The sequence below is a fragment of the Filicampus tigris genome, chromosome 20, assembly GCF_054856515.1.
Source record: "Filicampus tigris isolate MCC_2025a chromosome 20, RoL_Ftig_1.0, whole genome shotgun sequence".
NCBI lineage: Eukaryota > Metazoa > Chordata > Actinopteri > Syngnathiformes > Syngnathidae > Filicampus > Filicampus tigris.
Genome location: NC_141236.1, coordinates 15,058,029 through 15,074,065, shown reverse-complemented (window position 1 = coordinate 15,074,065; position 16,037 = coordinate 15,058,029). Strand labels below are relative to the sequence as shown.

At 59.6% G+C, this 16,037-nt stretch overlaps 1 protein-coding gene across 6 annotated transcripts; it reads right to left on the bottom strand.

The window, feature by feature from the left end:
• Nucleotides 1-124: 124 nt before the first annotated feature.
• Nucleotides 125-15,558, bottom strand: LOC147128631 (unconventional myosin-VI-like). 6 transcript variants are annotated; one of them, XM_086018120.1, is made up of 36 exons: nt 15,357-15,558; nt 13,436-13,559; nt 12,782-12,851; nt 12,631-12,704; nt 11,840-11,969; nt 11,649-11,754; nt 11,529-11,584; nt 11,333-11,430; nt 10,752-10,916; nt 10,527-10,607; nt 10,236-10,416; nt 9,981-10,125; nt 9,285-9,442; nt 9,117-9,208; nt 8,910-8,982; nt 8,700-8,827; nt 8,541-8,636; nt 8,301-8,462; nt 7,892-7,930; nt 7,715-7,808; nt 7,377-7,507; nt 7,174-7,251; nt 6,966-7,095; nt 6,414-6,504; nt 6,024-6,174; nt 5,675-5,883; nt 5,343-5,421; nt 5,058-5,218; nt 4,896-4,934; nt 4,707-4,742; nt 4,525-4,563; nt 4,054-4,160; nt 3,819-3,950; nt 3,553-3,585; nt 2,300-2,518; nt 125-1,371 (listed from the first exon to the last, which is right to left on the bottom strand). In XM_086018120.1, exons 2-36 carry the CDS (start codon nt 13,550-13,552, stop codon nt 1,172-1,174), a joined length of 3,900 nt encoding a protein of 1,299 aa, XP_085874246.1. In that variant the 5' UTR covers nt 13,553-13,559; nt 15,357-15,558; the 3' UTR covers nt 125-1,171. The 6 variants fall into 6 exon arrangements, with proteins under 6 accessions (XP_085874246.1, XP_085874247.1, XP_085874248.1 ...); XM_086018121.1 differs by lacking the exon at nt 3,553-3,585 and having other exon boundaries at nt 15,357-15,557; XM_086018122.1 differs by lacking the exons at nt 4,525-4,563; nt 4,707-4,742.
• Between the last annotated feature and the right edge of the window lie 479 nt (nt 15,559-16,037).

The following is a 16,037-nucleotide window of genomic DNA, read 5'->3' as shown; positions in this document are numbered from 1 at the left end:
CCTCGTCGCTAAAGGCCAACGTCAGAGAGTCATTCGAAGCCTCGTTGACGTGTTCAAAGACAAGCTCCCGTGTCTAGGGACTCATTCATGTTCAAAGAATCACTGCAAAGACACGTTCAACAACTTGAGTCAGGTGACACACGAGTGCGTTTTTATTGGCTGTTGAGGAGAGGCGTGACATCCCGGTGAGGCAAAACCTGGCGGCGGCGACGACGACGACACTTTCACGAAGGACATTTACGAGCAGCGGTCCAGGAAGGCAAGGATGAACCCGACGCCAAAGGTCTTGCGATCGGGCGGGGACGCACTTCCTGCGTGCCAAACCGGCCGGTCAAGTCGCTCGTGAAGCGGACGAGTATGGCTCAAACGGCGGCGCATTTATGCACGCGCGGCTTCTTGTAGCTTTTATTGCTAACGTCGCGGCTCGCTCGAGGGCATGGCTCCCCCCCCCCCCCAAAAAAAAAGTCGTAGAAAAAGGATCCAGTGTGGTCGCTAGTTTCCAGTTCAAAAATGGCTTACAAGGTCACCTGACGGAATCATCAAAGTTTGATTGGTCATTCAATCATTGGCAAAAGATTCTCTGCTAGCCGGTAGTTAGCTCGCTGTTTAAACACTGACGCTAATTCAGCTAGCCGCTAGCCCAGCATCTCAATACACCAATATGCGAGCTAAAGTAGCCCGCGGCTACGGCTGCTTGAATACGGTCCGCACACTGCTAGCACAGCGGCGGGAGAGCATCGAAGTGCTAATGTTAGCGTGGCGCCCGTGTGGCTAACGTTTCTGGCAAATGCATAGTTCTGCAGTGGCGACAATCAAAAGAAAAAACAACATTGTCACGATTGGTCATTAATTCACATTTGCAGGCGTGATCATTAAGCGCAATTCATTAGTGTCCACATTTGGAGTCATTAATCGCACGCGAGGTAAGCGAGAATCACCGCGTCAAAAGGTTGCCGCTGACGTTTCCAAGCACGAGGAGAACGAGGCGGGTCGAACGCTCGTTCGGAGAACGTCAGAGAGTCCCGACAGACTTGGGGCCCGGGCGCGAAAAAGCAGAAAAACAAGCGCAAAAGGAGGGGGGTGGGGGGTGGGGGGTGGGTGGGTCGGTTGGGGCTGCAGAGGAGGGAAAGGCGGCGGCGATTCTCTGCCAGCCGGCCTCGGTGGTCCGCTCTCACTTGAAGGTGGCCTGCAGCATGGCGGTGGCGTAGGTGGGCCGCGCCTGCCGGTTCTGGATGGCGCTGCGCAGGTACTGCACGCCGCCGCAGCGCTCCCAGATCTCCTCGAACTGGCGGGGCAGGATCTCGGCGCCCCGTTTGCGCGACAGGCCCGTCTCGTCCAGACTCAGCTCGCACATCTCCATGTCGTCTTTGCCTGAGGGAGCCAGAAAGACACGTCAGTGGCCAGATTCCACGGATTCGCAACCTTTACTGAGCCCGGGCGCGTGTCTCAAGTTTGACAAAATGTCACGGCACCACACCAAACAAAAAGGTCGGATGAGATGCTTTCTGCCATGGAACACAAGATGCTTTTTTGTTCGGATGGACAAAGAAGCCAAATCATTTTGTGACCACTGAAGTGCAATTTTTGCCGCGGCGCACTTGAAGCGCTCCCCCAGCAGCGGCGCACTCATGTGCCCGCCCGGCTGCCGGTTGGGAATGACGCCGCAGGAGCAACGAGTCTGCTGCGCGGCCGGCCGGGCTCCCTCCGGGAAAAATGCCGATTAAGTGTGTGTGTTTGGGCGGGTGGGTGATTAACGTTCTTGGGGGAATCGAGAACAGTATGTTTGGTAAGCACACTTTAGTTGTATTTAACTCTATGTTGGAATGTTTCTGGCAAGTACGATTTTAAATTCACTGGACACTTGAACGGACTCGTGTGGCTGGATGGAGTGGGTCGATTGTCATCTACTTAACGCGGAAGTCAACGCAAACATTTTTTTTTTTTTCAAGAATATGTTCGATACAAACCCACTAGTTGAAACAGGGCATTGCGATAAGTGTTAAGGCGCTGGTTTTTAGCCGTCTCCGGGGGCGGCCATTTTGTCACTTGAAAATGACATCGCAACGGCTCACAACGACCAATCGCAGCTCCGATTCAGAAGGCTGGTCGGCCGCGATTGGTCCCCGTGAGCACTTGCGATGTCATTTTCAAGTGACAAAATGGGCGCCCCCGCAGATGGCTAAAAACGAGTGCATTTAGTCGTGGGCCTGCTGGGAGGGAACATATTCTTGGAAAAAAAAAAAGATGTTTGGGTTGCCTTTTGTGTTGGCGGCGCTCTGTCGACGAGCGACGTGCTCACCGGCCACCAGGAGGATGGGGTGCTTGTCGGGGTGCAGCTCCATCTGCCGGGCGATCCAGGGCCCGTCGAAGTGGGCGTACCACCAGCCCTTCTTCTTGCCCTGCGGGTCTTTGTACTGGTCGCCTGGCCGGATGAACGGAATGCGGAAGAAACGCTGCTGCCGGTTCAGGGACACCTCATAGTGGCGGGCCGGCACAGGGGGGGCCGGGTTCTGCTGGGCTGTTGGGAGGCAGGGGGGACGAGCGTGAGCGGGCGACGGCGGCGACTTTTTGGGGATGTGCCGGCAGGCCAATCCTCACTAGTTCCCGCCAGCCCGCGCGTCCATCGCCCTTGTTGTTCAAAATGAACAAGAGCGCACGCACTTTGCCTCCATTCCTCCGCCGTCCTCTCAACCGGTACAATTGACAAGCCGCTCAAAAGCTCCAGCGCCCCTTCTCCTAGATGTCTACAGGGACGTGTACTTGCACTTTTCGGCCTCTTTTGTGCCTTTCCGAACGTCTCCCTGGCCCGTCAGCGTGACTAAAATGGCCTCTCTCCTTTTCCTCGTTCATCAACTCCTCAAAGCATTCTTTCCATCTGCCTGGCACACGCCCGGCACACGCCCGGCCGTGGCCGCCGTGGCCGCCGCCACGGCCCGGCCCGGCCCGGCCTTCTTGCCTGCTCCGGTCAGCCTTGTCAGCGTCCCACTTCTTCTCAGCCGGCTTCCGCTTTCCTTTGCCAGCACAGGATGCACCGAGCGCTTTCCGATCTTCTGCAGGCCCCCGTCGGCCACCCTCAGTACTTTTACCCCAATGCATTTCCGGAACCAAATCTTAAATTCTAAATGCTCTCGATTTAAAATGTCCAATAGTGAAGTACACTTATTAGTGGAAAAAAGAGCTTTGATAATGAAGTACATCCAACCATTTGGCAATACACGATGAGCAACTTGGAGCAAGTTCTTTTCTGTTCAGAATCTTGCAGCCAAATATTCCTTTCCGCTACTTCAAGCAGTTTGGCAGACGTCCACTTCCGCACAAGACAAACCGCCAGTGGGCGTCCCGCTCCAAATGTTTTCCATCACGTTCACACGCATGCACGCACGCAGGTTTCAGAACGAGCAGGTTGCCATGGAAACCCTCACCTTACCCAAGAGGAGCCACAATGATAATAATAACCCACGGGAGCAGACACCATGAGGGGGTGGGGTCAGTGCGGGGAGGGTCGGGGCATATTTAGTTGCGCTACACGCTAAATGCAAAAACAAAACTTACACTTAAGGCCTTTTATCAGAGACGGTGCGCCACCTGAAAGTAAACATGCCGTTACACACACGGACACGCGCGTGCCAACGGCAGAAAGTGATGAAACGCACACGGAAAACAGAGGCCTGTCAACTTCCTGCTGTCTATTTAAGAGCTGATCTTCTGCGCTTTGACAGCGAAAAAGGGTGGCGTACGACATCGGCCGGAGAGTCGCCACGGCAACGGCGACCGACCAAAGGCCGCGAGCGAATACAACTGCGACGTCATCGGCGTACCGTAGTCCGTGACCGATTTGGGCGCCCGCTGCTCCGTGTCGGTGTTCCTCTTTTTGTTTTTGGACTTCCAGGCATGGTAGACCTTCAGCCGGCGGTGGAATTCCTCACGGCACGCCGCCAGCAGCTCGATGTCTACGGAACACACGAGCGTTTCAGCGCGCACGCACACCCTGCCGTCTTCCTCCACCCACGCGCGCGCGCGCGCACGCACGCACACGCGGAGACTCCGTCTCACCACAGGAAGTGTTGATAGCGTCCCTGAGCTCGGCGTACTTCCACTTGCTGAGTTGATATTTGCTGTTGGCGCTGCTGGCCGCTTTGCTGGCCTGCACCTGAGGACCTCTGACCACCAGACGGCCAGGACGCAGAAACACAAAGAAGACACAGGAAGTGAGCGGAAGGCGGACATCTTAAGCTCATCCCCGAGCTAAAGCTGTGAAACAAGAAGAGGAAGACGGCGGCCGGACGGCGCGTTGGGAAGACTCGAAGGGAGGCCACTTGGCACGCTTCCCCGCCACCTTTCGTGATTCAGCCGATTTGAAAGGGAAAGCGGCGGACGGTTGATCGACGACAAAAGAATCAATATATGTGATCAACGTGACGGTTAGAGTGGATTTGAAAATCATCGCGAAGCGAGAGCACCCCACCGGCGGCCGATCAGGCGAGAGCAACCCATAGACGGAACGTCTGGGACGTTTGCACGCACCTCGCCAGAAGCTCGCTCATTTCCTTCGCCATCTCCTCCCTACAGGGTTTCATCATCATCATCATCATCATCATCAACATCAACAGCACGACTCAGCAAAATGGCCGACTAACAACGCTTGACGGCGCGCAACGGATAGGCGGTCGCGGTGCTCGGTTTTGTTTGCTTTTTGTGTTACCTACATGCTCAAATTCGACACTTTGGGCCCAGCAGAACCACTGAAAAAACAAAATCAGAGCGCCGTCACGCATGTGCAACTGACGTGACCCACGGGTCCAATCGGAAGACACTTCCTGTGGGACTCCGGGGCATGCAAGAGGTCAGAGGTCGGAGGTTAGAGGCAGTGCGAGTTCAAAGTTCAAAGGTCTTACGCTGCTCGTTCAGGAGACGACGGAAGCGGAGACTCGGCGCTGCCGGGAGGAGAACAAGGAGGCGTTAAAAACACAGCTGCCGTGCCAACGTGCCTGTCTGCGGCGCTTCGCGCGATGCGCCGTGACGCGCGGGGGCGGGGCCGGGGCCGGGGGGGCCTTTACCTGCGGAGGGAGGCGTCGTTGTGCGATTCGTCCGGAATGAGTTCGGCTTCGCTCCGCGCGATCCTCAGCGCCAGCTCTCGGTCTCGCCTCTCCTGCTCCAGAACGGCCTGCCGAGAGATTTCCTCCTCGCGCTCCGCCTCCAGCTGCTGCTCCATTTCCAACTGCGCGCACCAGAGCCAGAGCCAGAGCGAGAGCGACAACCGCCTTGTGACTTGTCGGTCCACATTTGCTGGCGCCGTCCAAACGTGTCAGCGGCAGTAAGCCCGGTGGAACGAGTGCACACACCTGCAGCCTCTTCTGCTCCTCCTCCCTCCTCTTCCTCTCCTCCTCTTCCTGCTTCCTCTTCGTCTCCATCTCCGCTTTGCTGCCGGGCAGGAAAAGGATGTTTTTCTTTTGGCGCCGGAGGCCACGTTTGACGCGTGCGACGCCAGCTCGCCAAAAGCAAGCAATTAGGACGTGGGAGCGGGTGTTGGTTTGGTTTGGCGCGGGTGGCGATCGCGAGGGGCTTGCCGGCGTGGCGGACGTCAAGCGTTTGGAGGCCCTGGCCTTTGCCGCTTGGCGGCGAGTGGCCAGCCGGGGGCTCGGCGAGGGCGTTTGCTTGCCGTCTCCAGACTTACGCGCGTCTCTCGTCTTCCTCCTCCCGGCGGCGGCGCTCTTCCTCCTCCCTCCTCTTCCTCTCCCTCTCCATCTCCTCCTGGATGCGGCGCAGACGCTCCCGCTCTTCCTCCTCCTTCCTCTTGTTCTGCAGGGCGCTCAGCAGCTGCTCCGAGCGCACCACCAGGGCGCGGTAGTCGTGCTCGATGTCCGTGCGCCGCATCTCGGTAGCCTGGCAAGGCGGAGCCCGACGGTGCCGGTGACATACACGCTCGCGGGGCGGGGCGGGGCGGGGCGGGGCGGGGCGGGGCGGGGCGGGCCGGGCCGGGCCGCTCCGCTCCGCTCCGCCCCGCCTCCCCGTGGGTGACCCACCTTGATTTTGACCATGAGGGCGCAGATGTCGGCGTCCAGCCGCTCCACCTGAGCGCTAATCTCCTCTTTGCCCTCCTTGAGTCCGGCCACCACCTCGTTGAAGAGCTCCATCCTCTTCTTCAGGTGGCGCACCTTCACCAGCCCGTCGATCCTGAAGCAAACGGGCGCATTACACGCGGGCGGACTGGCGCGTGTGCGGTGCACAATGAGGCGAAAGCTGACGACGATGAAGAAGAACCAAAAGGGGCGCGAGCGTTGAGGAACAACGCAAAGGAGGAAGATGAAGATCGAACATCTGGGGCAGAGCGCGAGAAGAAGAAGAAGAAGAAGAAGAAGAAGAAGAAGAAGAAGACACGGACGTGTGGACGAGGACCAAGACGGCGGACCCACCGAGGTTTGTGCTTCTTCTTGCAGAGCCACATGCGCACCGTCTTCTGCATGACGATGCACGCGCCGCGCCGGTACAACACCTTATTCTTCACTGCACACAAACACACAACGGCACACGTCAACGACACGCTTCCCGCGGCCTCCGGCGCACGCCGCGACGTCCGGGACCGGGGAAGCCGACAGAGCAAGAGTCCTCGTGGCCTTGACATCAAAACTCCACACGAAGGGGACGAGGGGACCAGGGGCCTGAGGGGGCCCGAGGGGGCCGAGACCAAAGGGGAGGAGGAAGAGGAGAACGAGTGGGCCGGAGGAGGCTGAAAACGAGGCCGAGGAGGCCGAGGAGGCCGAGGAGGCCGAGGAGGCCGAGGAGGCCGAGGAGGCCGAGGAGGCCGAGGAGGCCGCCGCCGACAAGGGCGAGTAGGCGGAGAGAGCCGGGGAGGAGGACGGGGACAAGCAGAAAAGAGGCGAAGGAAGCCGAGGACAAGGAAGGAGGGCCCACGGCCAAAAATGTTGCCGCGGCAACAAGAAACATCACGCCGGGCGCGCACTCACGCTTGATGACGGACAGCGCGCACCACTGGACCTTCTTCCAGCGGCTGTGGACGATCCAGGTGTTGACACGCCGCACCAGTTCCGCCAGGTGATCCGGGTCCGACTTCATGATCTGGTCGAACTCGGCAAACTAAAAAGGCAAGCGGCGCAAAGAGGAAAAGGTCGGCGGCGGCAAGCCCAGCTCCTCGGCGGCGGGCGCGGCGCCAACCTTCCCGGGTCGGAAGAACACTCGAGTCAGCCCAAACTTGTAGTCCTTCTCGTTCAGTCCCAAAGCTTTGAACAAGGCCTGAAACGTACGGCGCAGCACAGGTGAAAAGTCGGCAAAAGCGTGAGCCCACGAGAGCAGCGATGTCAAAGGTCAACGCGTGAGGGGCCCCGCCCCGGGCTCCGGCGGCCGCGCTGCAGACTGACCTTGCAGAAGAGGCGCGGGTCGAGCCGCGTCAGCTTGGGGGGCATGTACTTCTTGTACATGTTGTAGAGTTCGTGGAAAGGAGCCCTGGAGGGGAAGCCGCCCTGCATCAGGTCCAGCACCGACACCATACCTGCTCGGCGGACACGGGGCGTGCGGCAACAATGGCGGGCGAGGAGAGGGAGAGGGAGAGGGAGGGAGGGGGAGGGGGAGGGGGGGAGAGGGAGAGGGCGAGGGAGAGGGAGAGGGAGAGGGAGAGGGAGAGGACGGCGGTCACGCGGGAGCGGCCATGACGACGGCTCCGTTTCGCGGCGAGCTCCGGGCCACGCCCGCGACTGACCTGAGCACTGCAGCTGGGAGAGGATCTGCGCGCCTTCAAACTGGTGGCTGACCATCTTCAAGTTGGGCTTGATGCAGCGGATGAAACTGGAACCCTGAGCCGCAACGAGCGACGCGACGGACGGCGGGTCACGCGGCGCTGCGGCTCGGGCTTAAAGCTGGCTAGGCGCGTACTGACCGTGCTGCGCAGCTTGTCCAGCAGGATGTTCAGTTGAGTCTGCGGACGGAACAAACACACAAGTCCGGTGGCGTTCGCCGTCAAGGCCTTCGTCCTCGCGACGCGACCGGATCGCGGCGGGCCCCCCCCCCCCCCCGCATGCCACTTGACTGGAGGAGGAGCCGCGTGGCTCACGTCTCACGTCCCCTTGCCGGCCAAAAAGCTTTGGCCGAGCGAGAGGGCGACGCGAGCAGGGCAAGCGCTGGAAAGTTTGGGCTGAGACTCGTCGCGTCGCAAATCGCTCCGCAAATTCTTCGGGACGAGCGAGCGCAAGTCGGCCAAATGCTCGGCCCGTGATTCGTATACTTGTTGGCGAAAAGATCCCGTTTCGGACGGCGCCCAAGTGGAGCGGTTCAAGTGCGTCCGTCACCTTAAACTTGTTCCCCACGCTGATGAATCCCAGTTTGCCGGCCCTCTGCTTGCCGTCGTTGGCGTTGTCAAAGAGCTCTCGGATGAATCGGTCGCTGGACTCGCTCAGCAGGCATTCCAGCGACGTGTGCAGCGCGTCGTTGTTCTTCTCCACAAACTTGTTCTGAGGATTCAACGAGGCGGCCTCAGCGGCGGGCGGACGGCGGCGGCGGCGACTTTCGACGGCGGCCGCGCCACGCACCGTCTCGTAGCAGACGGCTCCCGCAAAGTGTCGGATGATGAATCCTTCGTCGTCCCTCACGTTTCTGTGGACGGCCAGCTTGGACTTGCGAGGCACCTGCCAAACGCCGCCGCTTGTTGAGGAGATTGAAAAGGAGCCCGCACAGAGCGTCCGACTTACGGTCAAGCGGAAGTGGTTCTTATGTTTGCTGTGCACCGTGTCGGCAAAGTGCTGGTCGCTGGGCTGCGGCAGCCGGTTTTCCTCGTCCAGGATGTCCAGGATTCCCAGCACCTTGGCCTCCACCAGGTCTGCGAGCAGAGGCGCACGTCTCGAGTCAGCGCCCCGCTCTCCGGTCCGGAGTGCAGAGCGCGGCCCGTGCGCTTTTCCTACCGATGCAGTCCTGGTTGTCCACATAGTGGACCTCGTTGACTCCCAGCCCCTCCCTCTGGTACAGTTCTTGTTCCTGCGGGTCGACGCAAGACTGAGTGCCCCTTTTCCCTCTTTTGATTGAAATTGGGCAGGAAATTTGAACGACTCGAAACGGGTATGGAGCACGTTGACTTGATGTCAAGTGCGCCCGACCCGTCCAAGTCTGACCTCTTTGAGGATGCGCTCGTTGAAGAACTGCTGCAGCTTCTCGTTGCAGTAGTTGATGCAGAACTGCTCGAAGCTGTTGCGTTCAAAGTACTCTGCGCGGGAACGGGAAGCCCAACAGGTCAGTGGCGAGCGGCGGCGGCGGCGGCGACGACGAGCACGTTTACGCACCGAAACCGGCGATGTCGAGGACGCCGATGAAGTTGGCGGACGACTGGAAGGGGAAGCACTGGTTGACCCTGGTGACCACGTGGTCGAAGAGCCGACTGTACACCGCCTTGGCCAAGGCGTCGCGAGCGTTGTTGGCCTGCTCCACTTTCAAAGGAACCCTGAGCAGCACGCACAGACAAACCATCAGCATTCCTTTCCACTGCTAAGCACGCGCGGCGCCACGGAGGTCACCATATCGCCGCGACATTCAAATTGCCACAATGTTAACGGCTGCCAATGTGTATCAAAGGCCAAGTTGTTTTCCATTTGCGCAGTTGCAGCACCCTCTGGTGGCTACTCTACTAGTGCGCTTCAATTGGAGGCAATTGCGGGCCACCTCGAACGGATGGATGGATGGATGGATGGATGGATGGATGATGGATGTCTGAGAGCCACGCTAATCGCCAGATGAAGCGGAACAGAACGCATTCGACCCAAACTGAGCCTCCCCACGCGTGCGTGCGTGCCTAAATATGAGATGCTGGGTCATTGTAGGTCATCCATTTCTTTGCGAATGCCGTTCAAACAAATGAATATTGTGATGTTCTATTCATATCTTTTTTTACATGGTTAGCTTTTCATATATGGCCAACCTCCACGCACGGTGAGGTTCATATGATGATATTACGCTAGGCTGACATTTGGCGGACGGCCTACTTGATGATGGTTCCTTTGGCGCCCCCCGCTGTGGTGAGCATGACCCTGGAGGTGAGGCTTCCTTGCAGGTCCAGCTGGTCCAGACCCAGCAGCTCAGCGCAGTGCTGCAGCGTTTGGCCCGACTGCTTCTTGATGCTGCAGCCGCCTGACAGACGCAGATGGAGACGCCATCGCACGGGGGCGGCAGCTCTCGCGCTGGCGCTAAATGATTTGACGCCGCGGCGACCTTGGCGCAATCTAGCCCCGCCCCCTCACCCGAGGTGCTTCCCGCCTCCTCAAAGTCGACGTTGCCGAGATGCAGCACGCCGGCCACCACGCGGAACAAGTCCAGCTTCTCTACGTCGTCCAGGCCGATCTTCTTCATGGCCACCAGCATGCGCTGGAAGTCGCCGCCGTCGTCCAGCAGGGGGTCCTTCAGCGGGCCCGCCTTCACGTGCTGACGCGCGCGCACACACACAAGTAGACGCACGCGCCTGAGTCCAGGTGGCCCCGTATTGCTCAAAACCTCCCGGGCCGTCGACGACAACGCGACAAGGTGGACGCTACCTCGGAACTCTTGCGGTTCTCCAGGATCTGCTTGTCCGTCTCCTTGGATGCAAAGAAGCGAGTGCATCCTCTGTTCAAGTACTGAAAGACACACACAGAGCCCGTCGGCACGCTGACCATGCGGCGCACGCGGCGCCCCCCCACCCCCCCCCCGCCACCTCCCGCCCCCCGCCGAGCAGCTTCACAGCCGGCGTCATCGGGAGGTCACGGCGGCGACCGTCCTACCCTGAACGTATCCGGCGAGCTGAGGTGAAACTTGAGTCGAATGTCCTCGGGCGCGCCGGCGCACAGGCGGTAGAAGATGTGGTAGTTTCTCTCCTCGCCGCTCTGACGGCAGATGCGAGACTTCTCCAGAAGGTAGTGCGACACAAAGCCCCCCACCACCGCGTTCTAAACGCAGGCAACAAAGTAGGGATGGAACGTTACCGGAAATATCGCATGCAAGTACTTTCCCGAGCAAAAGGCTTACACGCGCTGGAATGCGACTTGAAGCGCCCTCTCGGATTTGTTTGCGCCTGACCGCATCCCTTGAAAAGTGCTAGCTTGCCTTCCGACTCCCGCTGCGTACGTCAGGCCGCGGATGCGCGTAAGCCTAACCGACGCAACGGAAGGACCGGACGGCTTTAAAAGGACGAGGGCGGACGGCCATTTCCATGAATAAGGGCGGAGGAGGGACGAGGACGGAAAGGTAGCCAGGTCGAGGAGGGACCGGCAAACAAGGCTCGAGTGGCCCTTCTTGGAGAGGTTCATTCGGATGGTCATTGAGGGCTTTCATTCACTGGTAGTGAGCCGATGTGCGCAAATACCTTTTCATTGAAGTGGATTTCCACAAACTTCCCAAAGCGACTGCTGTTGTTGTTGCGCACCGTCTTGGCGTTGCCGAAGGCCTCCAACAAGGGATTGGCTGCTCGGGACAAGCAAAGTCACAAGGTCACGGAGAAGAGCGGCCGGCGAGCTCCGGCGAGCTCCGGCGAGCTCCGGCGAGCTCCGGCGGCCGCGTACCCTCCACGATCCTCTCGTCGATGTCCTGGCCCGTCCCGTACGACGACGTCAGGTACCTGTCGGCCGAACGGCGCGCCACGTCACGCCGATAGCAAGCGGGCTTCCGCGGCGAGGACTCACCTGAGCACAAACTTGGTGTTTTCCGTCTTCCCGGCGCCGGACTCCCCCGAGACGATGATGGACTGACTCATCTTCAGAACCTTCATGTCCCTGTAGGCCTTGTCGGCTGCGTATCGAGAGCGGCGGCGTGAGCGAGCGAGCGGGCGGGCGAGCGAGCGGGCGGCCGGGATTCCGCAACGGCCGCCTCTCACCAATGGCGTAGACGTGCGGCGGGAGCGTCCCCAGCGAGCGGCCGCGGTACTGCTGGATGGTCTGCGGCGAGTAAAGCTTGGGTATGTCGTAGTACGGGTTGACAGCGATCAGGATGTTGGCCACGAACGTCTGAGCGAAACGACAACCGAGGCAAATCTGTTGATTGCCGACACTTGCCATCAAGATACGCGTCATCGGCCGCGTCGGGAGTCGTCCGACGGTAGGCCGGTAGCACGTGGCCACCAATGGCTCGCGGTCGCTCCCTGTTGGATTGACACTAACCCGTACTTAGAGAGCCCAGTTTTTCGCAGGCGGCGCAGGTGGAGTAAAAAGTAAAAAGTAAAAAGTTGGACAAGCGCCGCTCCTGCGGCCAGGGAAGGATTCCCGCCAAGCTTTTAACAAGTCTGCAGGCTGGTGCCAGGGAAAGCCGAGCTAGTAAGGTGCCACCGGCTAGCTGTCTCTGCGCGCCGCTTCCAAGCTGCACGGCAAGTGTGGCCAAACACACCTTCATGGCCGCCGCGCCCCCCAACCACCACCGCCACCGCCGTCGTCGCCGTCGCCGTCGCCGTCGCCGTCGCCGTCGTCGTCGTCGTCGTCGTCGTCGTCGTCGTCGTCGTCGTCGTCGTCGTCGTCGTCGTCGTCGTCGTCGTCGTCGTCGTCGTCATCATCATCATCATCATCATCATCATCATCATCATCATCATCATCATCACCACCACCACCACCACCACCACCACCACAGAAGCTTTTCTTTTTTGGCTGCAAAGGCTGAGAGGGAAAGGCAACTCACGTAGATTTTCTCTTTGCTGTATCTGACGCGCACGTTGTTGAGCAGCGTGGCTTCATTGAGGTACATCAAGGAACCTGCAGGGGGACACGCCCACGCGCCTTCGTCACAACATTCAAACCGTGCAGCCGGTCGCCAAGGGAGGAGAACTCACAGTTGTCCTCCACGTGCTTGTCGGCGTCGTCTTCGGCAGGGAACACTTGACTGACGGCGGCCACGAACGTCTGCGCACACATCAAACCGTGAAAAAAAAAAAAAGCAGCGGTGGCTCTTGGCGGGCCGCCCGCTTGCTAGGCGTGGCCGCGAGGACAAATCGTTCCAAACTGCAGATGGCCCCGCCCGCACCCAAAAGGCTTTTCTCTTGCCCCGCCTCATTCCAGAGGTGACGCGCGCAAAGGCACAAAGACGGATGAGGGCCGACGAAGTCCGCGGAAAGGGCAGCCGCCCGTTTGTCCCGGAGACAGCGTGGCCACTCTTTTCCTCTTTTGCGAGCAACCCGCTAAAGCGGCAGGTCCCACGAAAGACGAGCCTCGCGTCAAGACGGTTAGCTTGTGTTGAGGAAGTGAACGACCAAATCCCAAGTTGCAACAATTCACGGAGGCTGCGTTTCACTACCGATTGTCCAAAATCTCAACGGGAAATGTACATTCCCGGTCATCGGAGTGGACATTTGCTCTCTCCTGCAAAGCTAGCGAAAGGACAAGGTATTGCAAAACGCTCCAAGGCTCTGCCTGCGGGGCGACGCCATTTTCCCTTCCCGTCGCGTCTGAAGCTGGCCAGCTGATGTGAGGTGGAGCTCGAGTCTGACCTTGGCGTCGCGCTTGAGGGGCTGCACGGTGAGACTGTCGGCGCCGATGTCCACGATGGTTCCCAGCTGGAAGCCGTCGGCGGGGTGCGGCGCCCACACGGCTTTGCCGTCCTCCATCTGGATTCTGGAGAGCAACGGCGACAGACACGCTCAGCTTTCCAAAGTCAGCGGGCTCCGGCGGCCGCTCGCGTCGAGGTGCGCGGCGGCTCCTCGAGCCGGTTGGCAAGACGGAGGCGCCGCGCACCTCGACAACCGCTTGAAATCAACAAGAGACGTAAGCTGCCCTCGCTCCCGCGACCTTCCCGGCAAGCCGCTCCGGGGCCTATGGATCGGCAGCCGGTGGCATCGCCACGGTGACCGTCAAGCCTTAGGGGACGGCGACGCACGCGACCTCGCTCATCCGCTCGACGCTATCGTCCGCGACACCCCTCAGCGGCCAAATATTCACACGTCGGCTGTCACGGCGCCCCGACCGCATTGGCGATGTTGGACACACTGGTGTGTGACCTCACTGTCATCATTGATGTTTGATATCAGTCGCATATGACATCAGGGAAAGGCGGCATCACTCGTTTATGCCTTCCGCTCCTCGCTCTCTAGCCGCGAAGGCGCAAGCGGAAAGGTTACGAGCTTGCCGCCGCCGCCGCGCGTAACGTCGGCCATCTTGTCGAGCCGCACGCGACCTTTGGCCCGCGCTCCTCGTTCTTATCGTGACGCACGCCGTGACCGCGCCTGGGCTCATTTCCTCGTCAGACTCCACTCGGAGGCTTTTTCTCGTCGGATGCAAAGTTTGTCGGCGGCCTGTCGGCGGCCTGTCGGCGAGTCATCCGCACGACCCGTAAAGCGTGTGAAACATTAACCTGCGGCCAATCGCATCCGTCATAAAGATCAATCATCTGCAGAGCGCTCGCCACTTCCTGTGTCACCTTGGCCCTCGCCGGTCACGCGACTTGTTCGCCCGGTCACATGACTGACTTCTCGCCTTAATGGAGTCACCACAGGTGCACAGTAACACAGGACAGATACTTTCTTACTGTGCTCGTTTCTCCTCGATCCATACTTTATTTGGGTATTTTCTACACTCACTCATTTTTGGCATCGCTGCCATCTGTGTCATTTTTGCCATCTCTGTCATTTCGGTCATCTGTGTCACATGCAGGACGTGCACGCGCACTTGTGAACAGAAAGGCTGAGTGTCGCTCGCTCGCACGCACGCACGCACGCACGCACGCGCTTCTCAACTTTGCTTGTCAGCTCGCGTCGAGAAACCGCCAAAGTTTGCATTTGACTCAGTTTGCAGCCACAAACTGCAAACGTCCAGATGCCGAACCCTCCTATGTCGCATTCGGCGGTGACGCTTTCCGTTTCTGTGTACGGGGCGGCTGAAAACGGAGTCCTTTCAGACGGACTTGCCGTTGGAGCCCCAAGCATCATGACGACGGCGGAGCCGACGGCGGGGCTTCGGAGTGCACAGGTTGACGCCGTTTCCAGAAGAAGCCCGAGCTGCTCACTTCGTTTCGCGGGCGCCGAATGTCACACAGGTCACACGTTTGTCCAACGGTGTGAAGCAAATGTTAGGCAGCTCTGGCAAAACGCTTCAAACAACGCGCAAGGCGAAAACGGGCGTGCTTTTGAAGGCGGTCTGGTATGTAGCAAACAATGTTGCCTTTGTCACGAACAAGGCAAGTCAACGCGAGCCATAATGGCAGCAGTGTTACACGTCGACACAAACTGACACAACAGTGCGTGAATAATGCGTGAACGGTGCGCGCACGGTGCGTGAATGCTGCGTGCGGGGGTCGGTGGCTTGGCCGGAGCGGCGCCGTCCGCCTTCGTCCGGCAAGCCCGGCCGCCGACGCCGGCGTTAGCTAACACCGTCGCTCGCGCTCCGGGCGGACGGGCAGGCGGCTCATCGTCTCACCTGCGGGCGTCCGGCGGGCCGCGTCGAGTAAAAGCTGCTTGCTGGCTGGAGCGTGGGCGGAAGTGCAGGTGAGCGAGCCGTGCCAGCCGCTGCGTGGCCTCCGCGTAAAGGCCGCCCTGTCGCCGAGTGTGCGGCCGCCCTCTTTCCCTCCCAGTCCCGCAGCCAGCCTGGGAAAGTGGCCGCGTGACGTCACAGGCCAGGAACAGAGGACAGGCTGTGGCGCGCCTCTCGGCCTCTGGGGGGCGCCGAGGAGCGGCGCCAGGGGCGGCGCCAGACCGCTTTTGCTGGGGCACACACGCCGCTGTAGCAACAGCCCTGGCCTGGACCCTCATGGCACTGCCTTGAGTTGTGCGTTGACGTCCTCAAAAACCTCGGAAGCCGATCTAGCCGTTTGATCAACAATCACCCCCGCCGCCTACCCCCCAGTGAAATGAATGGAAATGCCATTCCAGCCCCACAAAAAGCACCGCCATTTTTTGGTGACATGTATGGATGCAAATGACCACTCTATTGTTTAGAAAACACACCGACGAGCAGAGCTGGGCACTTGAACCCTTTTTAGCCGTCCGCGACCTGGGTACCGTTCCGTTCTCGTCCCTCCATCTTCATTCATAGAAATGATCGTCCTCCGAACCCATTTTTCAGTCAAGCGGTAATATCCGGCGCTCGCTCGTAAGCCAC